General features: G+C 42.5%; 1 protein-coding gene across 3 annotated transcripts in view; it reads right to left on the reverse strand.

Annotated features, from left to right (window-relative positions):
- Positions 1-26,228, reverse strand: part of PPP2R5E (protein phosphatase 2 regulatory subunit B'epsilon) — a 279,362-nt gene that overhangs the window by 46,871 nt on the left and 206,263 nt on the right. For all 3 annotated transcript variants that reach the window (XM_030215510.1, XM_030215507.1, XM_030215508.1), the window contains exons 7-10: positions 21,829-21,888; positions 17,905-18,013; positions 17,633-17,686; positions 17,486-17,536 (exon numbers count right to left, since the gene is read on the reverse strand). In XM_030215510.1, the coding sequence (XP_030071370.1) occupies positions 17,486-17,536; positions 17,633-17,686; positions 17,905-18,013; positions 21,829-21,888 (274 nt within the window). The remainder of the gene's footprint in view (positions 1-17,485; positions 17,537-17,632; positions 17,687-17,904; positions 18,014-21,828; positions 21,889-26,228) is intronic.

Consider the following 26,228-nt stretch of genomic DNA (forward strand, 5'->3'; position numbering starts at 1 on the left):
CTAGTGGTGCATCAGAATGCACCGGTAGGTAGAGGCCGACTGAATTTCGGTTTTGGTTTCAGCCAAAACTGACCATGTGTTTTAAGTGAAAGCCGAAAATGTGTGATTTGTCCTGTTTGTCTCCCTCCCTCCCCTTTCCCTATGAACAGGAGTTGCCTTCCTTCTGCCCCTGCCCACCTGTAGATGACCCCCTTGGGCCTATCATACAATCCCTGGCATCTAGGGGAGTAGTCAGGCCAGGAGTGATCCCTAGTTGCTCCTGCCCGTGCTGGCTCTGATCTCAAAATGGCTGCCAGAACTTCTAGTGGCAATCTCATGAGACCTCTGCAAGAGGTCACAGCAGCAATTTTGAGAATAAAGTTGACATGAGCAAGAACGACTGGGGATCACTCCTGCCCTGACTACACAACTACACCACTAAACCACAAGGGACTGTAATGTACTTGGGGGGTGGGGGAGTCTACTCTTTGCATTTTTTTTTGTGTATAATGTGATTTATGACCTTGCATAGTAGTTTATATGGTAAATAGAGAGTGTTCCATATAAATGCTTTTGATACAAAAGTTTAGCAGAAATTTAAGGGCCCTGTTTACTAAGGCAAGTTAGCATTTTTAGCGCGTGCTAATGCTAGAGACGCCCATAAATTCCTATGAGTGTCTCTAGTGTTAGCGCACCTACAGCGCGGCTTAGTAAACAGGGCCCTAAATATGTAAATTTGAGATAAGCTCCTTAGAAATTAGCCTCTCTGTGGAGATATGACATGAGCTGTCACACCAAATGTGGCGCAAAGCCAGTCATTGTAAAAGAACTGTGGCTTTTAGTTTCAGTTTTCATTAGCTGAGGTCCATGTGAATGGAGTCTATTTTGCTTGGAGGTAAAATATAGTCTTTCATTATTTTAATTATATATATATATATATTCTGGCTTGGATACTATTTTGGGTAATTCCAAAGACATCTTGAAGCCTTAACCTTATGAGCCTTAAGGCCATGACAGACATCCGTAAACAAATGGAGCATTTTTCAATTTGCTTTTCCAAACCCAGGTATCGCAGACATACTTTATGTCCATTAATGATGGACATGTTTGTATCGTGTTCTGCAAACCACGTGAACCCAAGAATTTTTTATCCACTATTACAAAAAGAATTTGAGCCAAACTAAAAGTAACTTTCTGTTGTGGTAGCCAACAACTAGGCAGAAAAAGAAAGATAAGGACAGATAAGAAGGGAACCTGCATCCTCAAAGGATCTTACAATTAGTACAAAGCAACACGGGGACCTGCCCTGTTAGCTCTGGGGAAAGAAAAAAACATTTGAAAATCTCACCATGACTACTGTTTGTTCATGTGACCTTGGGCAATTCACTTCACCTTCCATTACCTAAGGCATATTATTAGTAAATAGGTCCCACTGCTTAAAATGGGACCTGCAGTAAATAACACGTTAAATCATGTTAGCGTGTGGTAACATGGTAGTGCCTACTAGTAAATTAGCCCATGTGGTTGGGCATGCTGGTAGGCTGACGCTGTATGACCTGCATACATTCTTCACTGGTTTTATCCTTCCCCTGAAAGAGATTTAAATAAGAGGATGGGAAGTTGCTTTCTCACCTCAAGACATGGAAACTGTACAGTGTCAGTGTTTGGTCAGAGTGAGTGCTGAGCCCACAACACTTGTGGTAATTTTAGGTTTCAGTGAAGGACGTGCAAATCAGGTTGCAGGCATCAGAGGGGGATAATGCATGGGAGTCAATCTCCCCTCCTCCACCACTGGTTTCTTTCTCTTCAGGTAAGCAGGGGTGGGATTTACACTCCCACCAAAAGGCTGAAAAAGCTCCCTAGATTGAGCTGTGGCTTGTGTAACACATGGGGAGTAAGATCTGGCACTATTCACTTTTAAAAACCTATTTAAGCTCTGGCATTTGTTGCTACAGCAGGTGTAAAAGAAGTTAGCTTAGCAGGGTTTAAAAAGCCAAGCTCCTAAAAGTCCATAAAGCAGATGGACTTGGGAAAATTCACTGATTATTCCTGGGATAATAAGGAAAAAATCTGGTTTACTCTTCTGGGATCTTGCTAGATATTTGTGACCTAGATTGGCCATTGCTGGAAACAGGATACTGGGTTCGATGGACCTTCGGTCTGTCCCAGTATGGCAATGCTTATACACTTATGCGGTCAGGGAAATACCTACTGTATTCAATTTAACTTGTCTGAGCTACCAGTGAAAAGCACAAGCCAAAGCCCCCCCCCCCCCCCAAAAAAAAAAAAAAAATGGGTCAAGGGTCATGGATTTGATATATTGCCTTTCTGTGGTACCATCAAAGCGATTTACATATATTATACAGTACACAGGTACTTTTCTCCGTCCTTCGTGATACTACCATCACTTCACTATAGATTTTTCAGTATCCACTAGTTCTATTCTGTCAGATATAATGCCACAGTATGGACAACTACAGGCATGTAGGTGCAATACAGAGAACACGTTTGGGGTGTTATTGGGGTACCTGACACTTGGGCACATAGGGAACTCATATGTTTAAATGTGTTTGACACACATACATAAACCACACTTCAAGCCTGGATCTGCCTTGAGGTTAGTGAACAAATCCTTATAATTTATAAAGCATCATCGCTCACCTGAAACAAGAGTTTCCCCATAGACAACAGTGTTAATCAGGCACACGTGACTGATGTTATTGCAATTTGCCAGGACAGAATAAACACAGCTCAGAAGTTATTGAATAGTTGAGCGTGCCCGGCTCTTCCTTCACCCAACAGTATCCTCAGTTCCATACCTCAAGAATGAATGTAACTCGGGACTCGGGGGGGGGGGGGGGGGGGGGGGGGGGGGGAGAGAAATGATTGTATGCCTGATTAATCCTGCTGTTCCAGGTGAGCAACAATGTGTTTTTTTTCCCCATCAAAAAGGAGGACTGAGTCAGGCACACAAGTAGGTGATTACCAAGCTTAAAACTGATAATCTCTTTTTGTATTGTCCTTTATCCAAGAGCAGCCCATACATTAAAAATGTACGAGAACTGCAATATCATACAGACAGCTTGGGCAGCTCAGCTTTACCATCTTCTACTGTGGACTGATCCAAGCAATATGTAAATATAAGAAGTGAAGATCAGCTAGCTGTTTTACAAATGCTGTCTAAATTGTGGAGATTTAAGACGACCTATAGTATCTATAATAGCCCTGATCTGATGAGATTTCACTTTAGAAGAGGCTCACCAGTTTGTTCATATCAAAATTGGATTAGGAGACCAACCAATTTGCTAAAATTCATTTTGTGCCTGGAATGTCAAACTTTATTGGATCAAAGAAGCTGCAAATATTTCTTTGATGACTTTTTTTTTAATTTTTTTACAATTTCCCATTTGCACGCCAAAGTGTGGAGGGCTCTCTCATGTAGACTCAGCAGAAAATAAGGAAGTACTACTTTCTCATTTATATGGAGCAGTATTAACCACTTTCAGTAACAATCTGGAATATGCTTGAGGAACTACTTTGTTATAATGAAACTGAGAGTGAAGCTCATTGATGACTGACTTTTGAAGCACATTTATTCTCCTAGCTGAGATAATTCCTACTAGAAGATGAACTTTCCATGTGAGATATTAAAGGAAAGCCCAGACTCTATTGGATTAAACAGTGGCTTCATAAGGGATGCAAGGACAATATTAAGATCCCATGTCATAAGAAGTTTGTGGAATGGTGGTTTGAGATGAAACACTCCAGACTGGTCAACTGATCAACTTCCATAAAGTATGGGACATATATCTAGGCTGGTCAGAGTGGTAATTCTTAGCTGATTGTTTTTGAATGTATATTTAAGCAAAATTAGTCTGTAATGCTGTCTTATGACTGTATATCTTTTGAGGATTTATGCTGCTTCTGGAGGAGGGCAGATTGGTTGGTGGGGGTGGTAGGGGGTACATGGCTTTTATTTTAATCATGTTGTGTTGGGGGTTATGTGGCTCTTAGAATGGAAAAATGTTGTATGGTTGGCGATCAATAATTAAAGTTATAATAAAAACAATTTTTAAAGACATGAGTGAACACCGAGAAGCCAGTTGCTCTCGATTTGCGCACGATATACCAAAAGAGCACTAAAATGTACCTTGACAGAAGTTTGAAATCCCAGACAGAGATGGAATCAACACTTTAAAATAAGATGAGGACGACAGTGAATAGGGTTGCAACTATTCATAAAGCACCAGATGGAAACCTTCTTCCATTTGACAGCATAGGGATATTTGATAGACTATTTCCTTGCAGCAGCAAAAATATCTTGAATATATGCTGGAAGCTGTAGAGCTGTGAGTAAACACTTCTCAGTTTCCACAATGTGAGGGCTAGAGCTTTAAGGCTGTGATAAAGATGGTGGCCAATGTCCAAACACCAAAAAGACTGTTGACTGGCCTCTGTTGAAACTCATGCAGAATCTCTGCTATGAGTGGGATTTGGCTAAGCAAAAAGTTGAAGTTAATCCCAAGTATTGTTACAGCAACCCTTGCCAGTCACCCTAGGGATGGGTGACTAAGAAGCAAAGCAGCAGCTGAGTTTTTTTGATGTCGGCAAATAGATCCATTTTAGGAGTCACCCACATTTGGAGGAGGGAACACTTGTGTGGGCGGAGGACTCTGCTGACTGTTGACCACTTGACCTTGGATGTCAGGTAAGCAGGTGGCTTGTATTTGGATTTTATTTACTAGGACAACATATCAAACCATGCTGTTTCTCTGCAAAGGCAGTGAAACCCTGCCTCCTCCTCCTCCTCATCCCATTAACCCTTTAGTGTACAATGTTCCTGTAATAAGCCAGATGGGAACAGACTGATGGGAACATTGAACACTACATGGTCATTTGGTTGTCTATTTGTCAAAAAAAAAAAAATCAAAGGGTATGAAACATAGCCCAGAGCTCCAGGTGACTAATATAAAGGAGGCGTTAGGAGTTCGAGCTCATCCCTTCCAAGAGGTGAGTGCTCAGCGGCTCCCCACCTGATGTTCAAAGCATCCTTTATTAGAAGGAAATGGTGAGCCAGCAGAGATAGGCTACTGTCAGATATTCACCACTGCATTATATTCTCTATGTGAAGTTTGCAGTGCTGAATACAAATTGGGTACTCTGATTCCACTGGAACAAAGTCCTCTCATTTTCCAGACAAGCCAAAGGAATTACAGCTCTTATGCCCATTGTACTGCACATCCGAGAGAATGCCTCGGCTTTGACTTTTGAGGTAGTCTGTAGCTGGCGTTGCTTGTTTAGTGCCAGAAAGAAGTCCTTTTGTACTGTTTCCAGAATGGCATATAAGAGGGGCAACAAGCTAAGTAGGATGCAAATTCAACTTTAGAAACTAATAATGAAGCCCAGAGTCTAGAGAAGATGACTTGTCTGATTCCTGTGAATCAGTGCAAAGTCCTCTGAAGACACTGCTAAAAGCCAACTGTTGATGAGTGTAGGCAGCTTTAAGATCTAAGGGGCACAGCCAATCTCTTTTCTTTAGAAACAGTAGAATGGAGAGAAGAGTGCTCATTTTGAATTTCTCTTTCTAGAGCAGTGGTTCCCAAACTTAGTCCTGGAGGCACCCCAGCCAGTTAGGTTGTCAGGATATCCACAATGAATATTCATTATCATCTTTATTTGTCCTTGTACATTTAATATAGTAAACCCATGATGATGCCATAAGGCATAAGGGTTTCCTTAGCAATCCATGTACGGGCAAAGTGAAGTATGCAGACATAAAAGCAAGCAGCAGTTCACATATTTGTGAATGGAGTAGTCCATATTTGTGTTAAGGAATCGGCCCCTGGATTGACAAATGGGAAAGAAATACAGTTTAAGTAGTAAAACACATTTGTGTGATATTATACAGCAGAACCTTGCATCAGTGGAAGAGGATATCATTTGGTATTCTATCGGTGGATTGGGACATTATTATAAGAGTCATTCATAACCAGATATAGAGGCAAGACAAGTTATCAGAAGAGTTTTAGGATTAAGGATAGAAAAAGAGATTGAAAAAATGTTTAGGAATTATGGTACATATATGCATGTCCACCCCGATCTTCCCAGGGCCCTCGCTCCAGGTGCCCAGGGTTTTCAGGTGGTTTTTTGGCTAAGATCAGGTGACCCTCAGGGGGAGGAATGCTGGCTTCAGCCTAACCCCTGGTAAGCCTTTCCTTGGTTGAGAGGTGCCCAGCTCTCCCACCGGCTGCCTTTCAGGTGTTGTGGAGGACTTGCAGCTCATCTGAATATCTTCACAGCCTTCTCTGGAGTGACTCCCAGCTTCACTCCGATCCACTCAGGGCCTCCGCTCTAGGTGCCAGGGCATTTTCTCTCTACATTTATATTTTCTCCCTGTTACTATTTATGGCTCCAGTACACTTTCTCTTGCTGGTACTGTCCCTCCTAATCTGTTTCTCCATCTAAAACCACTGTATACTGCATGAACACATTGCCCACCCTCTGCTTTCATCATCTCACCATCTCTTTTGTCCTCTTCCTTCTCAGCTCTCAACCTTCAACATTTCCTTCCTTCCATTCATCCATCTCCTTTCTATCTAAGTACATCTCGCCTTCGTCGCTGTCATCATACTTCTCCATACTCTCTTGCTCCTTCTCCTGCTCTCCACTGGGGACATCAATCCCAATCCTGGTCCTCCACATCAGCTCTCATCCTATTTGTGCAGGCCACACCGTGATGTCTCCAATCTAAGTTCTGTTCCTCTCCTCCCCACTTCTTGCCTACTACTACTACTATTTAGCATTTCTATAGCGCTACAAGGCGTACGCAGCGCTGCACAAACATAGAAGACAGTCCCTGCTCAAAGAGCTTACAATCTAATAGACAAAAAATAAAGTAAGCAAATCAAATCAATTAATGCCTGCCTTTCTCGTGTGCTCTGTGGAATGCCCGCTCTGTCTGTAACAAACTTTCCTACATCCATGACCTGTTTATCTCTCGTTCTCTCCATCTGCTTGCCCTAACTGAAACTTTGCCCTGAAGACTCTGCGTCAGTCGCGGCCCTATGCCATGGAGAGGTTATTCTTTTCTCCCATACTCCTCGCCCGGCTGGCCGCGGAGGTGGTGTCAGGCTACTACTTTCACCCTCTTGTAGATTTCAACCTCTTCTTCCACCTCAGTCTCACTGTTTTTCTTCCTTTGAAGTCCACTCCATCTGTCTATTCACTCCTCTGCCTCTCCGAGTAGGAGTCATTTATCAACCCCCTGATAAGTCCCTTTCTTCCTTTCTCACCGACTTTGACTATTGGTTTTCCTTCTTTCTAGAACCTTCAACTCCTTCCCTCATTCTTGGGGATTTTAACATTCACGTTAATGATCCCTCTGACTCTAATGCTTCTCAGTTTCTTGCTTTAACATCCTCTTTCAAACTTCAACTGTGCTCCACTGCCCCCACTCACCAGAATGGCAACTGTCTTGATCTTATCCTCTTCTCAAACTGCTCACTCTCCAGCTTCTGTGCCTCAGCTCTTCCCCTCTCTGACCATCATCTGGTAACTTTCACACTTAAACACCCTCCTCCCCAGTCCAGTCCAATCTTTACCAATACATTTAGAAATCTTCAGGCTATTGACCCTTCTACTCTGTCCTCCAGTGTTTCAAATCTCTTCTCTACCACTATGTTATCCAAGTATGTCAATAAGGCTGTCTCTTCCTATAATATTATTCTCTCCTCTGCTCTGGATACTCTTGCTCCTCCCATTCCCCGTTCTGTAAAGCGTACCAAACCCCAGCCTTTGCAGACCTCTAGAATATGCTACCTACATTCCTGTGCCCACTCTGCCGAATGCCTTTGGCTGAAATCCCGTGCTGACTTCATACATTTCAAATTCTTGCTGACCTCCGTCCAGTCTGTTCATTTACTTGCCAAACAGGATTATTACATCCAGTTGACAAATTCTCTTGGCTCAAACCCTTGACGTCTCTTTACAACACTGACCTCTCTCCTCAAAGTGCCTTCACCTCCAACTCCCTCTTCACTTTCTCCCCAGACTCTGGCCGAGTACTTTCATGATAAGGTTCGCAAGATTAAACTTGAATTCTCAACCAGGTCACCTCCACTTCTCCTTCCTTTAGTCCATTCTCTCAACCCTCCAACACCTGCCTCCTTTTCTGAAATCACTGAAGAGGAAACTACACATCTTCTTTCCTCCTCAAAACTAACTACCTGTTCCTCTGATCCTATTCCCACCCATCCTATCTCTCCTACTGTCATCCCTTTTATCTGTCATATTCTCAATCTTTCACTTTCCACTGCGACTGTTCCTGATGCCTTTCAACATGCCGTAGTCACACCACTCCTTATAAAACCTTCATTGGACCCTACCTGTCCTTCCAACTATCGCCCCATCTCCCTCCTCCCTTTCCTATCCAAGATACTTGAACGTGCTTGTTCACCACCGTTGCCTTGACTTTTTTTCCTCTCAAGCTATTCTTGATCCACTTCAATCTGGCTTTCGCCCCCTTCATTCCACTGAAACAGCACTTGCTAAAGTGTCCAATGACCTGTTCCTGGCCAGATCCAAAGGCCTCTATTCTATCCTCATCCTTCTCGATCTATCTGCTGCTTTTGACACTGTTGATCACAGCCTACTCCTTGATACGCTGCCCTCACTTGGATTTCAGGGCTCTGTTCTTTCCTGGTTTTCTTCTTATCTCTCCCAGCGTACCTTTAGTGTATACTCTGGTGGATCCTCCTCCACTTCTATCTCATTGTCAGTTGGTGTACCTCAGGGATCTGTCCTGGGACCACTTCTATTCTCCATCTATACTTCTTCCCTTGGTACTCTGATCTCCTCCCATGGTTTTCAGTACCATCTTTACGCTGATGACTCCCAGATCTACCTCTCCACACCAGAAATCTCAGCAGGAATCCAGGCCAAAGTATCAGCCTACCTGTCTGACATTGCTGCCTGGCTGTATCACCGCCATCTGAAACTAAACATGACCAAGACTGAGCTTGTTATCTTTCCCCCTAAACCAACCTCTCCTCTTCCCCCATTCTCTATTTCTGAGGCTAACACTCTCATCCCTGTGTCATCAGCTCGTAACCTTGGGGTCATCTTCGACGACTCTCTCTCCTTCTCTGAACATATTCAGCAGACTGCTAAAGCCTGCTGTTTCTTTCTCTACATCAGCAAAATTCGCCTTTTCCTTTCTGAGCACACTACCAGAACCCTTCTCCACACTCTTTATCACCTCTCGCTTAATTGCAACTTGCTTCTCACAGGTCTCCCACTTAGCCATCTCTCTCCTCTTCACTCTGTTCAAAATTCTGCCGCACGACTTATATTCCACCATTGCCGCTATGCTCATATTAGCCCTCCCCTCAAGTCACTTCATTGGCTCCCTATCCATTTCCACATACAGTTCAAACTCCTCTTAATGACTTACAGTGGTGGAAATAAGTATTTGATCCCTTGCTGATTTTGTAAGTTTGCCCACTGACAAAGACATGAGCAGCCCATAATTGAAGGGTAGGTTATTGGTAACAGTGAGAGATAGCACATCACAAATTAAATCCGGAAAATCACATTGTGGAAAGTATATGAATTTATTTGCATTCTGCAGAGGGAAATAAGTATTTGATCCCCCACCAACCAGTAAGAGATCTGGCCCCTACAGACCAGGTAGATGCTCCAAATCAACTCGTTACCTGCATGACAGACAGCTGTCGGCAATGGTCACCTGTATGAAAGACACCTGTCCACAGACTCAGTGAATCAGTCAGACTCTAACCTCTACAAAATGGCCAAGAGCAAGGAGCTGTCTAAGGATGTCAGGGACAAGATCATACACCTGCACAAGGCTGGAATGGGCTACAAACCATCAGTAAGACGCTGGGCGAGAAGGAGACAACTGTTGGTGCCATAGTAAGAAAATGGAAGAAGTACAAAATGACTGTCAATCGACAAAGATCTGGGGCTCCACGCAAAATCTCACCTCGTGGGGTATCCTTGATCATGAGGAAGGTTAGAAATCAGCCTACAACTACAAGGGGGGAACTTGTCAATGATCTCAAGGCAGCTGGGACCACTGTCACCACGAAAACCATTGGTAACACATTACGACATAACGGATTGCAATCCTGCAGTGCCCGCAAGGTCCCCCTGCTCCGGAAGGCACATGTGACGGCCCGTCTGAAGTTTGCCAGTGAACACCTGGATGATGCCGAGAGTGATTGGGAGAAGGTGCTGTGGTCAGATGAGACAAAAATTGAGCTCTTTGGCATGAACTCAACTCGCCGTGTTTGGAGGAAAAGAAATGCTGCCTATGACCCAAAGAACACCGTCCCCACTGTCAAGCATGGAGGTGGAAATGTTATGTTTTGGGGGTGTTTCTCTGCTAAGGGCACAGGACTACTTCACCGCATCAATGGGAGAATGGATGGGGCCATGTACCGTACAATTCTGAGTGACAACCTCCTTCCCTCCGCCAGGGCCTTAAAATGGGTCGTGGCTGGGTCTTCCAGCACGACAATGACCCAAAACATACAGCCAAGGCAACAAAGGAGTGGCTCAGGAAGAAGCACATTAGGGTCATGGAGTGGCCTAGCCAGTCACCAGACCTTAATCCCATTGAAAACTTATGGAGGGAGCTGAAGCTGCGAGTTGCCAAGCGACAGCCCAGAACTCTTAATGATTTAGAGATGATCTGCAAAGAGGAGTGGACCAAAATTCCTCCTGACATGTGTGCAAACCTCATCATCAACTACAGAAGACGTCTGACCGCTGTGCTTGCCAACAAGGGTTTTGCCACCAAGTATTAGGTCTTGTTTGCCAGAGGGATTAAATACTTATTTCCCTCTGCAGAATGCAAATAAATTCATATACTTTCCACAATGTGATTTTCCGGATTTAATTTGTGATGTGCTATCTCTCACTGTTACCAATAACCTACCCTTCAATTATGGGCTGCTCATGTCTTTGTCAGTGGGCAAACTTACAAAATCAGCAAGGGATCAAATACTTATTTCCACCACTGTATAAGTGCATTCACTCTGCAGCTCCTCGGTACCTCTCCACTCTCATCTCTCCCTACACTCCTCCCCGGGAACTCCGTTCACTGGGTAAATCTCTCTTATCTGCACCCTTCTCCTCCACCGCTAACTCCAGACTCTACTCCTTTTATCTTGCTGCACCATATGCCTGGAATAAACTTCTTGAGCCGGTCCGTCAAGCTCCATCTCTGGCTGTCTTCAAAGCTAGGCTAAAAGCTCACCTTTTTGATGCTGCTTTTATCTCCTAACCCTTACTCACTTGTTCAGTACCTTTATTTTATCATCACCACCTTAGTAATTCCCTTATCTCTTATTTGTCCTGTTTGTCTGTCCAGTTAGATTGTAAGCTCTGTCAAGTAGGGACTGTCTGGTCATGTTCAAGTGTACAGTGCTGCGTACATCTAGTAGCACTATAGAAATAATAAGTAGTAGTAGTATGTGTGTAGTTTACTGTGGTGAATAATTTTATATAGATAGGATGAGTGAAGAATGGATGTGAGTTTTACTGTATGAGTGCATTATTGAAGATTATAATTAATAAAGGTTATATATTGTGATTATAGTTATTTGTGATATATGCAATGAATACCCCTGAGAAATTTGCATGCAGTAGAGGTTGTGTATACAAATCTGTCTCATGAATATTCATTGTGGATATCCTGAAACATGGATGGCTGGGGTGCCTCCAGGACCAGGTTTGGGAACCACTGCTCTAGAGAAAGAGGTTGAGATCTCTGAGATCCAGGCTAGGGCACAGGCCTCCTGTTTTCTTAAGAATGAGAAAGTACCTAGAATAAATGCCTTGGTTCATTCTGAGTAGAACTACTTCTATAGCACCACACTATAGGAAATGATTGACTTATCATCATATTTATACTGTATACTCCTTGGGTTCTGTTGAAGAATAAGAGACTTATAAGGAATTAGGTACATGAATTGATGGAAGATGAAACCAATTTAAGACAATTGGGTGGTCATGTGAGAAACAGTCAGTAACCTGTCCTTATTACACTGAGAACCCAAGATACCACAGTAATCTGCTCCCATTGGTGCAGAAAGAAATAAAACAGACTCCTACAAGTATGGCAAAATGCAATTTTTAAAGAAGCACTGTCTGCAACTGATTCAAAAACATGTTATTTTGGTTGAGAAGGTGTGGTCTGCTTTGAATGACCTCTCTCTCATTGATAGGTCTAGCAAAACAAAAGTTTCACTTGTTGCAAGTGTCTTGAAATCAGAAGATGATTTTTTAATGGATATAATAATAATTTTGGCAGTATGGGGAAATACTAGTTCCTGAGAGGAGGATGAAGAAATTGGTTGAACCAATGTTATAAATTTTAGCAGCAGTCTTAAGATATCCACTTCCCTCACTTCCTCTCCAAACAGAGTCACTAGTAAATAGGGTGTCAGCCAGTTTAGTATGAATGTCCTCTTGTGTAACTACACTAAGTGTCTGGCTACTATAGCAAAAGGCAAGATTCAGTAAGATGACAAGGGTCGGCAAGATGGCGTCCGAGTAGGAAGTTGGCAAAACAGCTCCGTTAACTCACCTTGTTCTTATGAGTTTTTGAGTTTTTGAAAAATTATTTTCATGCCGAAAAGACGGGGTAGACAGAGGGTAACCCCAGCTCCCCCTGTACAACCTCAGTTGGGTCCGATGAACCGTTTCGCTACCCGAGGAGGAATAGCAGGGCAAAATACTTCGCTGCCGGGAGAAGCGGTGAGAGGTGAACCGCTCTCCCCGCTAGAAGGGGACATCACTCTGAGCCCTGAAACGCGGAGTCCTCCTGTGATGCCGGCAACGCTGCAAGATGGATGTCGTGGACTGCCTAGACCCGGAACGGGGGAAGCCAGCCCGAGAGCAGGGGCAGACATGAGCAGTGGAGTGCCGATTCCAGCGATGCAGGAAAGCGTCGCTGTGAGTTCCACAGGAGGAACAGGAGAGGTAACGGAAGAGGTGACGGCCAAGCCTAATGGAGAATTCCAGAAAATGAGCCAGTTACAGTTTAAAGTACTATCCATGGAGAAACCAGAAACTATTACCCTGGGGACAATATGGGACGCCTTGGTGAGTCTAGAAAATTCCTTTATTCAGAAAATTTCCTCAACCTTGGTAGTTACTCAAACACTCCCAGGCAAAATGTTAGAGCTGGAAGAACAATTGCAACAAACTAGAGTGTTTGAACAAACTATTAAGGCAGAGAATGACAAGATTAAAGGCTGCCAAGCGGCATTAATAAAAGAAAATTTATTACTACAAAGAAAAGTAGAAAATCTTGAGAATCAGCAGCGAATGAAAACTTTGAGACTCATAAATTTTCCTAAAGTGCCATCTGTAGCACCTTTGTTAACTTTTAAGAGATATCTCTCAGAAGTATTAAAAATCTCAGAACAATTGTACCCGCCAGTCTCAAGAATTTACTACTTGTTACCTTATAGTAAGAAACCCACTGGTCAAGCATTAACGACAAACTTGGAAACATCATTTGAGGAGTTAAATGTAAATCTTTCTCAGACAATAGAAAATGAGCTGTTGGGTGTACAACCAGCTACTCTGATAGTGGACTTTGTGTTGCAACCAGATCGGGATTGGATCTTAAAAACTTTTTTCTCTCATAGAGAGGAAATCTTTCTGAATTGTAAAGTAAAAATATTTCCTGATATTTCTAGGCAAACACAGAAAAGGCGCCAGGCATTTTTGAAACTCCGTCCTCGAGTCCTCCAATTAGGAGGAATCTTTTGGCTCAATTTTCCTTGTAAATGTGTGATAAAACTTTATTCAGTTAAATATGTTTTTTATGAAAGTGAGCATTTGCAGAATTTCCTGGACTCTAAACAGGTTTTGGCCACTACCCCATCGTTAGTAATCCCTGTAACATCTACTCCGTAAGAGAAATAAGCTCGGTTTATACTCCTACTAATTATCCTGAAATTATTGAATTATTGTTTGATGATACATTTTCAAAGTGTTTTTTTTTCTCCTTTATATAAATGCTTAATGATAAATCTTTGAATTGTGCCTTGCCCGAATTGTGGACTTGAGATGTAATTGTCGTGGATAGATATATTTACTTAATAACTATTTCTTTAAGATGGTGACATTACTCTTTCTGTACAAGAAACTTCTTGTTGTTTATTTTGAAATTAATAAAATATAAATAAAAAAAAAAGATTCAGTAAGACATATCACAGATGTCATATGCCATCTGGAGATGATGGACTTCATATTGTTGTGGTTTTGGTAGGATAATGAGCTGCCATTGTGTTTGAAGTAGAGAAGATCTACAACTTTTGGAGGATGGTATCTACCATACAGAAATGCACTGAACAATGTACTTTTCTCACAACCTAACATCAGTAGAAAGTTTTGGATCCTTTGAAGGGATCTGACTACTGAAAAAAAACTGTAGGGCCCAGAAGCACAGGTGTATGAAGACCTCCTCAATATAAATGTCTAAAGGGCAATAGACATTTAACAGGATTTTTAACGTGGCCAGTATAATAGAGATGAGTTGGCCTAGACTGAATCAGATGGAGTTTGTTTAGTTTAGGTTAATTACTCAATATACTGCCTTTAGTTAAAGCAGCAAAGCAATTACAATAAATTTAAAATTAAGAAAATAAGGCAGTAACTGGATTTTCAAAAGGCGTTTGACAAAATACCTCATGAAAGGCTACAGAGGAAATTGGAGGGTCATGGGATAGGAGGAAACGTCCTATTGTGGATTAAAAACTGGTTGAAGGATGGGAAACAGAGTGGGGTTAAATGGGCAGTATTCACAATGAAGAAGGGTAGTTAGTGGGGTTCCTCAGGGGTCTGTGCTAGGACCGCTGCTTTTTAATATATTTATAAATGATTTAGAGATGGGAGTAACTAGCGAGGTAAATAAATTTGCTGATGACACAAAGTTATTCAAAGTCGTTAACTCGCGACAGGATTGTGAAAAATTACAGAAGGACCTTATGAGACTGGGAGACTGGGCAGCTAGATGGCAGATGACGTTTAATGTGAGCAAGTGCAAGGCGATGCACGTGGGAAAAAAGAACCCGAATTATAGCTACGTCATGCAAGGTTCCACGTTAGGAGTTACGGACCAAGAAAGGGATCTGGGTGTCGTTGTCGATAATACACTGAAACCTTCTGCGGCTTGGAAAGCAAATAGAATGTTGGGTATTATTAGGAAAGGTATGGAAAACAGGTGTGAGGATGTTATAATGTCGTTATATCGCTCCATGGTGCGACCACACCTTGAGTATTGTGTTCAATTCTGGTCGCCACATCTCAAGAAAGATATAGTGGAATTAGAAAAGGTGCAGCGAAGGGCGACTAAAATGATAGCGGGAATGGGACGACTTCCCTATGAAGAAAGACTAAGGAGGCTAGGGCTTTTCAGCTTGGAGAAGAGACGGCTGAGGGGAGACATGATAGAGGTAATAATGAGTGGAGTGGAACAGGTGGATGTGAAGCGTCTGTTCACGCTTTCCAAAAATACTAGGACTAGGGGGCATGCGATGAACATACAGTGCAGTAAATTTAAAACAAATCGAAGAAAATGTTTCTTCACCCAACGTGTAATTAAACTCTGGAATTTGTTGCCGGAGAACGTGGTGGAGGCGGTTAGCTTGGCAGAGTTTAAAAAGGGGTTAGACGGTTTCCTAAAGGACAAGTCCATAAACCGTTACTAAATGGACTTGGGAAAATTCCATAATTCTAGGAATAACATGTATAGAATGTTTGTACGTTTGGGAAGCTTGCCAGGTGCCCTTGGCCTGGATTGGCCGCTGTCGTGGACAGGATGCTGGGCTTGATGGACCCTTGGTCTTTTCCCAGTGTGGCACTTATGTACTAACTAGCTGGTCACATATCTGTACCAGTAGATTGATCTGGTTTATTCTATAGGGGTAAAAAGAAAAAAAACAAAACAAAGGAAACAATGATTTAAGAGAATGATTCCTTCATGTGAAGAGGCATCAAAGAGGGATCATTCAAGAGAGTTTATATTTGTAATTTAGGCCTGCCTATACCATAGCATTTTCCAAATTGTACTATCATGTTTTATAGCAAGTGTGGAGGATCTGAGTAGTTGTCTGACTACTCTGAAGGTCAGTCTTTTGGATGTAGGACCAGTGGATCCTGTGCAATAATATCTGATGAGAACTGTAATGGAAAAACTCATGTTGAGCAGAGAACTGCAAAACGTAGAATAGTAGTAGAAGCATAGTCTGTAAAAAAATCTACAGAAGGAACCTCTATATGGAACAGACCATTCTTATGTGCTAGACAAAGAAACAGAGGGTCTGAGTTGTGAAGTAGAATTGCTATTTATGCTTAAAGAAATTGCACAGATAGCTCAGCATTGGGCACAATCTGTGTAGTCTGAGCTCCTAATGCCTCAATCTGGCTAACTGCACAAATAGGAAGTTGATGTGAACATTCAAGACATGTTGTGCTGTCTGTGCCCTGCAATGACATGGACTCAAGTTGACTACTAGCACACCTTCCAGTCTCGGCATCTGAGTCAAGACATACAGTCTGTGCTTTTGGGGGCCCAGTCTGGAACTCCTAAGCCTCATACCACAGTAAGCGTCAAGAAGATATAAACATTTCAGACTTGAAAACCTCTGAGGAGCTAGGTCACTACTGAATAGGCACAAAACGGTCCTGTGCAGCTGGAACTTGTGGGCTACTGCACAGGGAGGTAGTAGGATATTAAAGGAAGAGGGAGCTGACAGAAGAGCAAAGTCAGGGGACTTCTTGGCAGATATCCTTCCTTCCTGTTGTTGCTTATCCGCAGAGAGGTCCTTGAGCATAACTCAATATCTTCAGAGTCGAACCATCTCTTTTAAAGCCAGGATGTTGTGCATGGCTCTATGAAAGACTCTCACTTGAATGCACAGAACCAACTGATTTCTGTGCAGAGATGACCCTATTTTGATCCATTTGAACCTGAAGCAGCATTTTCTCAACCTTAGTGTTTGTGAAGCCAATTCAGACAATCCTGGTGGGCATTTACTCTGGCTGTGGTCCACACCTATGCAGACTGACACATTTCAAGTGTCTAAAGTTCTGGATCTTTCTGCCACATTTCAGGTGGGGTCTGAAACCCAACTTCAACATCATAACTATAAAATAAACTATGCATGAAGTAACCTGCCAAAAATAAATAAATGAAAAATCTACAAAAATGTTGGTTAAAAAAAAATAAAGTCAGGAGTCATTGTTTAGTGTCTGTTTGGTAGAGCAGAAAAACAAAACAAAACTGAGGAGCTGTGGAAGGGTCAACAACGCTACAAACTTTAAAGTAAGTTGTGAGCTCTGGGAAAGCGGTTACATCCCAGTGATGTGTGATATCACCACCCACGTGTGCCTAATTCAGTCCTGCTTATCGACAGAAAATGAGAAGAATTAAACTGTTCATGTATGTTTAGATTAATAAAAAACCTACCTCTTTTTGACTGCATGTTTTTGGCCAAAATTTCATTAAACCTCTAATGACCTAAATTTAGAAAAAGATAAGTGAAAGTTAAAAGTTTTTTCACAGCTACCACTGACTACTCAGACTACACAATATTCAGAATCAGGCAATACTTACTGGCTCTGTAAGCGAAGGATCTTTTTCCAGAAACTGTACTATGCAATATGCCAACTACAATACAAGATAAAAACCAATATCATGATTAGGAATACAAATAAACATTTATTTTCACCCATAAGGGAAACATGAAGCTTTTCCTGAATTTCATTTATTAAAAAAAACAGTCTTTCTACATCCCATTTTTAAAAACTTGTGAACAAGAAGCAAGTATTAAGTGCAGATACTTTCTACTTCTGAAATACTTCAGAAGCTAATAACTAGAATCTTACCTGTGCATGGAAGAGAGATAAACTCCTGACAGTATGTAATGGAATCAACACCTTCACTAGAAATTGTTTATGCTCTGCTTTAAGAGGTAAAGCAAAACCATTGATAATGCTGGAAAAACAATAGAAAATTCTATGAGTAATATGCCTTCTCCATATATAAATGATACTTTTTCTCTTAGCTGAAACTAAGAGAAAAAGAACAAGTCAAATAATTGTACGTTTTAGTATCAATTTAATTCTTGCAGAGTAGCATATTATCTCACATAGATATCAGATTGGCTAATTAAGGAGCCCTCTTTTACTAAGGTGTGCTAGCAGATTTGGCGTGCGCTAACGATTAGCATGCACTAAGTGCTAAGGCAGTCACAGGACTATAATGGGCGTCTCAGCATTTAACGCACCCTAAAAATGCTAGCGCGCCTTAGTAAAAGGACCCCTAAGGCATTTTTATTGTACAAGTGCCCTGTATGAAAGAAATACTTGACACCCACCCAGCAAAGTGGAGCTTTGACCTGTGATGTTTATGTCAAAATAAGGAAATAAAAAACCACTTACAGACAAAAGTCAAATTTAGCTTCCATTATACCTCTTTCTGCATCTCAGCAAATAGTTTTTACTATTCAAAGACAGGACATGTCTCCTGAGCCTCCAGTATTTTATTTAGGTTTTTACTTACACTGACTTATGTTTCCCCTAAGAAAACCCTCAACACATTTTACAAAACATATAGTGGGCAATTCTATAATACAGGTACTAATATTTACACACCAACTACATATGTAAATTTTTAGAATCATGGCATTTGAACGTGCGCACACATGTGCATTGCTGCCAAAATTCCACCCAAGCACTATTCTGTAAAGTCCTGCTTAGCTTACATAGCATGTATTTGTAAGAGGGGTTGTACACATGGGCAGAGTTTGGATGGGGCTTATACTTACATGCCAACTTACAAAACAGCATAATTAAAAAATAAATTTTAATTTAGCATTGAGCTCACGCTTTTTTCCAAGGCTAGTTACATCCAGGTACAGTAGATAATTTCCTTGTCCCTGGCAGGCTCACAGTTTAACTGTGACCTGAGGCAATGGAGGGCTAAGTGACTTGCCCAAGGTCACAGCAAGCTCCTCTTGTAGCTTGTTCTAATCATCAGGCTACTTCACCACTCTATGTGGGTACTTGTAAGCACTTAGACACTCATGGGGTCTTTTACTAAGTGGCAGTAAGCCCAATGCGCGCTTACCACTCACTACAACGGAAGTAATGCCGGACTACCACAATAGTTCCCACCCCCAGTGCGCGCCATTTCTGGCTCTAGAAAAAAATATTTTTATTTTTTCTAGTGCCGGTGTTTACCCAGTGGTAATCAAGCAGTGCCGCGCCCTGCCCAGTTACCACTGGGTTAGCACGGTAGCCCTTACCACCACCACCTCAGTGAGTGGCGGTAAGTTCTCCCCCCCCGAAATGGCTGAGTAGCAAGTATTTCACTTGCCGCACAGCCATGTTTTTTTTTTAAAGCCTTTTACTTGCTGCGGTAAAAGGGGGCCTCAGTGCACATCAAAAACTTTTGCCATAGCTTAGTAAAAGGACCCCTCAATGCCCATGCCTAAGAACATATATCCAGTTATGCTAGTATTCTACAGAGGAAAGTAGGTCCTATTTTCCTTTATAAAATAGGCTCCTACTACATGCCCTCTAGATGTCTAGATGTAGGTGCCCTGTTATGGAATTGCCCTTATAATTTATGCAACCATTAAATGACAATACAAACTAAAATACAAAGCACAGTAGCACAACTAGATATCTATACCCCAAGCATGCTTACAAGAATGAGCTAAACCTCAAAACCAAGATTTAACCTCACTCTGGAAACATGTCACCACTGTAGTGTCAACCTTTCCCCTTCCTATCTGCACTTCAGTGCATCACCCATGGGATGATGATCAATTTCCCCGCACTGTTCCAAACAGCACTTTAAAATTAGTGCCAGAACAGTGTGGGGAAATGAAGTCCCGATGATCAAAGCTAATAGCATGCAAATTTATATGCACTATTAGCTTCGATCATTGGGACACTTCTGCAGGAGGACTGTGCCTTGGATTGAGACCAAGGCACAATCCTCCCACAGAAGTTGTTTGACAGGTCTGGGCAATAGACCAACGTAAGGGACTGGAGGTCAGGTTGACCTCCATCCTCCCCCGCCCCCCATGCAAAAATGGTTCCCTGGTGGCCCAGTGGGCACTCCCCACCAGCCCTGGTGGCCTACTGCCCCCCCCCCCCCACAAGAACTCCAAACCCACCCGTACCTTTTTTTTTTTGTTACATTTGTACCCCGCGCTTTCCCACTCATGGCAGGCTCAATGCGGCTTACATGGGGCAATAGAGGGTTAAGTGACTTGCCCAGAGTCACAAGGAGCTGCCTGTGCCTGAAGTGGGAATCGAACTCAGTTCCTCAGTTCTTCAGGACCAAAGTCCACCACCCTAACCACTAGGCCACTCCTCCACTTAAAGCAGGAGGAGGGAGTTGCAATCCCTCTTCCTGCGAGTGCCGCAAACAAAATGGTGGCACCCTGCCTGGTACATCCTGGGATGCATTGGGCAGGACTTCAGTACTCCCTCCTCCTACTTCAAGGCACTGGTGGGGGGGAATAGGGGGCATTCGATCAACAGGGTGGATGAGTAGGCATTCAGCCACAAGGGTAGGGGAGTGCCCACTGGGCCACCAGGGAAAGCTTTTGGCATTTGAGGGGGGGGGGCCTGTAAGCAAGCAAATGCATGCTGGACAGGACTCTCCATTCATTCCCAATGATCTGCAAACTCAAAACGCCAGCTCCAAACTGGCGTAGGGTTTGCTGAAGGAGCAGCGCTAACATCTGATGCGCTGCCCACTGAGCGCTGGGGAAAAATACCTAATGCCCTGTTTAGCATGCATTTGCATGCTACTTGTGCTCAGAGCAGGTGAGCTCACTGTTACACGCACTTGCCAGCTCTGATCATAGGGCACAAGCAAATGCGGGTACTAGTCCGGCTCCAATGGCCTCTAGCACTTGTGTTTGCCTTTGACCATCTGCCCAACAGTGACACACAAAAGAACCTTATTCACTAAGAACAGAAAATATGAACCAAAATCACTTGCATTACTATATACAATGGTAAGGAGGAAGCCACTAAGCCAACAAAATTTATCAAGTTTTACATAAACATTTCTCAAATGTTTAATTCCATGAGGTGTGATTAAATGATAGAAACTGCTTAGCAAAACACAATTTTGAAAATTTAACACATACGAGATCCCATTCAAAGGCAAGGGCACTAGGAAGAATATCTTATGAAAAGGAGCTAAAATGCATACAATTCGCTTATAACAATCTACACAGATCTAGGAACTGCCATGTCACCACTCAACAGAGACATGCAGGGTCTTCATTTAGTTCCTTTTTATTCCTCCCCCCCCCCCCCCCCCTTCCCGGCTGATTTTGGAGGCATGTTAAGAGTGTGCAAAATGTTTTCTTTTTTCCCTCTGTTTTAATAGTTTTTCTGTTTCTTTATATAACTAGAAATATTGTGTATAATTTTCTTTCAAGTTATTCACATAACTATCAAGTTCACTAATAAAAAAAAAGTTTTAAAAGAACCACATGCGGTGATTCAGAGCGATACATGTTAACTATGAACTAGGAGCTGAACTATGAACTTAGCAAGAGTTTTAAAAACTAAGGCAGAGCCCTAAAGAAGCATTTAGCTGTAAAAAGACAAAGCATATGAAAAATAAGATACATTAGTGCAGAAAACAAAGTAGCCCTAGGATTAAGGTCAAAAGAAGCAGCAATTGAGATCACAGGGGCAAGTATGCAGTATATAGACACTATAAAACTGCAGCTGTGGTGACCAACTTGTTTTCAACTAGCACAAACTTCCACTTACCTTCCTAATATTTCCAATAATTCTGCTACACCATTGAAGTGCTCAGTTTCATATACAAACCTAAAAAATAAACAAAAAAAATTGATAAATACACAGAATACTTAGATAGTAATTGGATTAACGAAGTTGGCTTTGCTGAACATGGAGCTGATTGCATGTCTATTTGCTGGCAGGTACAGCGGGAGCAGCCATTTTGCAAATATACACGTGTACAAAAAAGCAGCGTCAGCTTGGCAGCTTCCACATGGAAGTGCAAACACTTATACATAGAAGTAGCAATTTTGTCACTTACAGGTATAAGAGTGACACTTATACATGTAAGAGGCCACTTTGTAAGTTTATATATAAGTGCCACTGATTAACTACTCAAGCCACTTTTTTAAAATCTAGAGATAGAAATAATAATTAAAAAAAAACTCCAGGGTATTAAGGAGAACTACTCCCTTTATCTACCTCATGTAAAGCCCTGGCCAAAAAGAGCACTTATAAAAATTCTGCGCATGCCTCTGTGCTGGTGCAAAACCTAACAGTGAAATGTATTTGAGAATACATATATTTATATTCTAAGATAGGGAATATGTGCATAAATTTGTATCCTCTCAAACTACCAATAATATGTTCTCTTGAAATTTCTGCATCTTGGGATCTCCACAAATAGCAATTTTTTTGCAACAGTCATTTATGCACATATGCAATCTATATGTGCAAATGCCACTATTTACACCTGGAGTGCTTATAAAATTAAATCTCCCCTCACACTTAGGAGGTAAAATACAGGAAAAATCTCTGGATAGTTGGGAATGAAGGCTCATGATGCCAGATCCCTGCAGAAGTTCTATGGGTCCAACTGGCAAAAGGAAACTGCAAAGTCAAAATTACAGAAATACAGCATGCATCTGTATGGAAAGCCAAGGGTTTATGAATAACAAAAACAATTATTTTATCCTACAAATTACTAACCAAATGTCAAAATGTATTTTCTTGAACTATTTTGCCTTTATACATTCCAAGAAACACAGAATTTTTTACTTTGTTTAATAAACAAAGTTTTGAAACCCCCACATCACCCACAAAGAAAAAAACATTCACAAGTTTTAAGACAGACATTGCTGGAACAGTCTAGTAGCTCAGTGGCAGTACTACACACTTCCATGTGTAGAACTGGGATTCGATTCCAAGGTCAGGTCTTCTGCCTTTTGGGTGGGAGGTTGTAGTAGTAGGTAGCATTTTTGGTGAGAATCTCGCTATGTTTGAAGAGAATCAACTGGTGCCACTCTTGGGATCCACATTAGCCAAATTCTGAAAGAAACTATCATTTCTGTCCCCCAGAAGAGGATTCTTGTTCCAATGGTTACATTGGGCTGGAAGGGGAATATAAAAATAGGGACATCCCCTCTGCTTTGAAACGAAGGCTTACAGTTCCATAAACTCACAGAAGTTGGTTCCAATTGCCCACCCCCCCATGAAAAGCATTATTGAGCTAATGAAGATGGATATGTTTAGTCATTAAAAACAACAAAAGGAGCAATCCCACTGAGTAATACTGCTTCTATGAATATTTCCTCTGTTCTTCTGGGTTCCAGATTTGCTGCATAATAGCCAAATGATCTGCTTATTACTACAAATGTCAAGTACTCCAAATGGTCAGAACAGTTCAACATAATAACAGACTCGCAGATGAACACCTTACAAACTAAAACAATATTAAAGATGAATAAATGGTGACATTTCAATTTGGGCAGTGCTGCATAACACTGAAGATGGAAGACCTTGTCAGTGTGAAGAAAAGTAAAGACTATATGACAGGGGCCCAGCCACGGGTAGGCCCAGGCCCACCCACTTTTGCCCAAGGCCCACACAAGAATGGTGCACCCAAGGTCCCCAACCAACATGATACCGCATCCTTGGCTGGCTGGCTCACTCCCTTCCACTCCCACCCCAGTCTCATGAATCCTGCATTTCTGTTTTTTTTCCCTCTTTGCTTCTGCTGCGGTGCTTCCAAATTCGAGTATTGGCTTATGCTACCCGGCAGCAATAAACGCACACAGGCTGGCTCCAGGTTTCCCTCTTCCAACTCCCGTCCTTTCCGATTTAACTTGCTGTTTAGGGCAGAATGCAGTAGAGGGAAACCCGGAGCCAGGCTTGTGTGTGTGAATTGCTGCCAGGTAGCGCACACCAATACTCTTAAGTTGGAAGCATCGTGGCATGAGCAAGGAGAGAAAAAAAAAAAAAACCAGAAGTGCCAGATTTGTGGAATAGAAGTAGGAGCAGAGAGAAAGGAGCGACAGAAGTAGGGAGGAAAAAAGACAGAGGTGCTCTTCTGGGCAGGGGATAGGGGTTTGGAGGGAAGGGAGAAGTGCTGCCCTTTTTTTGGGGGGGGGGGGGGCAGACCAGGTGGCTGGCTGGGTGCTGGACCTACGGAGAGGCACTGGAGGGAAGGAGAGAGGTGTTGGATGGAAGGGAGAGAGATGCTGGACCCGTGGGGGGAAGGGAGCAAGGTTCTAGACCCATGGGGGGAGGGGCTGGAGGGAAGGGAGAGAAGTGCTAGACTCGTGGGGGGGAGGGGCTGGAGGGAAGGGAGAGAAGTGCTAGACTCGTGGGGGGGGGGGATGTTGGAGGGAAGGAAGAGAAGTGTTGGATCTGTGGGGGAGGGGGCTGGAGGGAAGTGATAGAGGTGTTGGACCCTTAAGGGGGCTAGAGGCTGGAGGGAAGGGAGAGAGGTGTTGGACTCATGGGAGGGGGACGGCTGACTGGCTGGAAGGGCGAGAGGTGCTGAACTAATGGGATGGGAGGGGGAGGGAAAGGAAAAAGGTACTAAAGCCAAGGGATAAAAGAACAGGGAGGCAAATACTAAACCCACAGCACAAGTGAGAAAAGGAGGGAGGACAGCCAAGCTAGATGCAGGCGGGCGGAGGGAAAGAGGGAGGGGTGAAAAGCTGGATGGGGAAAGATAGGGGCCTACAGATGGAAGATGGATGGTGTGCATGAACAGAGAAGCGTCAAATGGACAGAAGACCCTAGCGAGAGAATTAAGAGAAGACAGAGGGAAGCAGAAACTCGCTGCGGTAAAAGGGGGGCCTCAGCACACATCAAAAACATTTGCCATAGCTTAGTAAAAGGACCCCTCAATGCCCATGCCTAAGCACATATATCCAGTTATGCTAGTATTCTACAGAGGAAAGTAGGTCCTATTTTCCTTTATAAAATAGGCTCCTACTACATGCCCTCTAGATGTCTAGATGTAGGTGCTCTGTTATGGAATTGCCCTTATAATTTATGCAACCATTAAACGACAATACAAACTAAAATACAAAGCACAGTAGCACAACTAGATATCTATACCCCAAGCATGCTTACAAGAATGAGCTGTGTTGGAATTGGTGAATGGCAGCCGCTAGGGCAGCTTTGTAAACAAGGGGGTACATACACACCAAGACTACCAGTTCCTGAGGCATCTACAAGCCATTACCTATCCATGATTAGTGAAAAGGCCTCTTTCCAGCTAAGTCCTGTTGTTATCAACAATATCTGAATTCAAAGGAGGGAGGAACTGTCACCGGTGGATGACACTACTCACCGCTATTAAAAAAAAAAACAACCCAAAAAACCTGCCAGTTCCTCAGGTGTCACACTGAAGGACTGTGCCAAAGGGGCATGCCCCACCCCTTTGTACGACGCTTGTATGACCAAGTACGGCCATCTATGTTAGTTTTAATTTTAAAGTATTTTAATTATTTTAATTCTCAAAAGACTGATTTTATAACATGATACATTGGGTAATTTTATTTTTAGTATCTTGTCTAAGCACTGGACTCATAGAAGGAAAACCACTGGATAATTGTAAAACCTGTATTACTTCATGCATTCCTATTGTGCCAGCCAGAACGCGCCAAGTTAAACTATGAAATGGTAATTCTAATTCTTTGATTGCCTAACATTTGTACTATGGGTTCCGGAAGTTTTAATTAATAATAGGATTCATTTTTCCAGTAAGTGAGAGAGAAGGTGACAGCCACATAATTTGACATATGTGAATTTTATTAACTGTGGCAAGAAATCTGATGGTTATTTTAGTTGATTGATCTCCCAAACAGAAATAGAACCAGTTCATCACGGACTTACCTGAATCTCCACTACCCAAATTGCAAAGGACTCAAATACAAAACAACCTATGCGTCCAACTTCTCCTACATAAGCACACGACTATGGAACGCACTGCCAAAAGCTGTGAAAACAATCTACGACCATCTAAAATTCAGAAAATCACTAAAGACCTACCTATTCAGTAAGGCATACCCTACCAACCCAACATAAATGCCTCAACTCTGGAACACATCAACACCTAAGATCGTATTGGACACATTATCTAACCCTTCCTATCTTCAACCCCTAATGTGCCT

The sequence above is a fragment of the Microcaecilia unicolor genome, chromosome 9 (genome assembly GCF_901765095.1).
Source record: "Microcaecilia unicolor chromosome 9, aMicUni1.1, whole genome shotgun sequence".
NCBI lineage: Eukaryota > Metazoa > Chordata > Amphibia > Gymnophiona > Siphonopidae > Microcaecilia > Microcaecilia unicolor.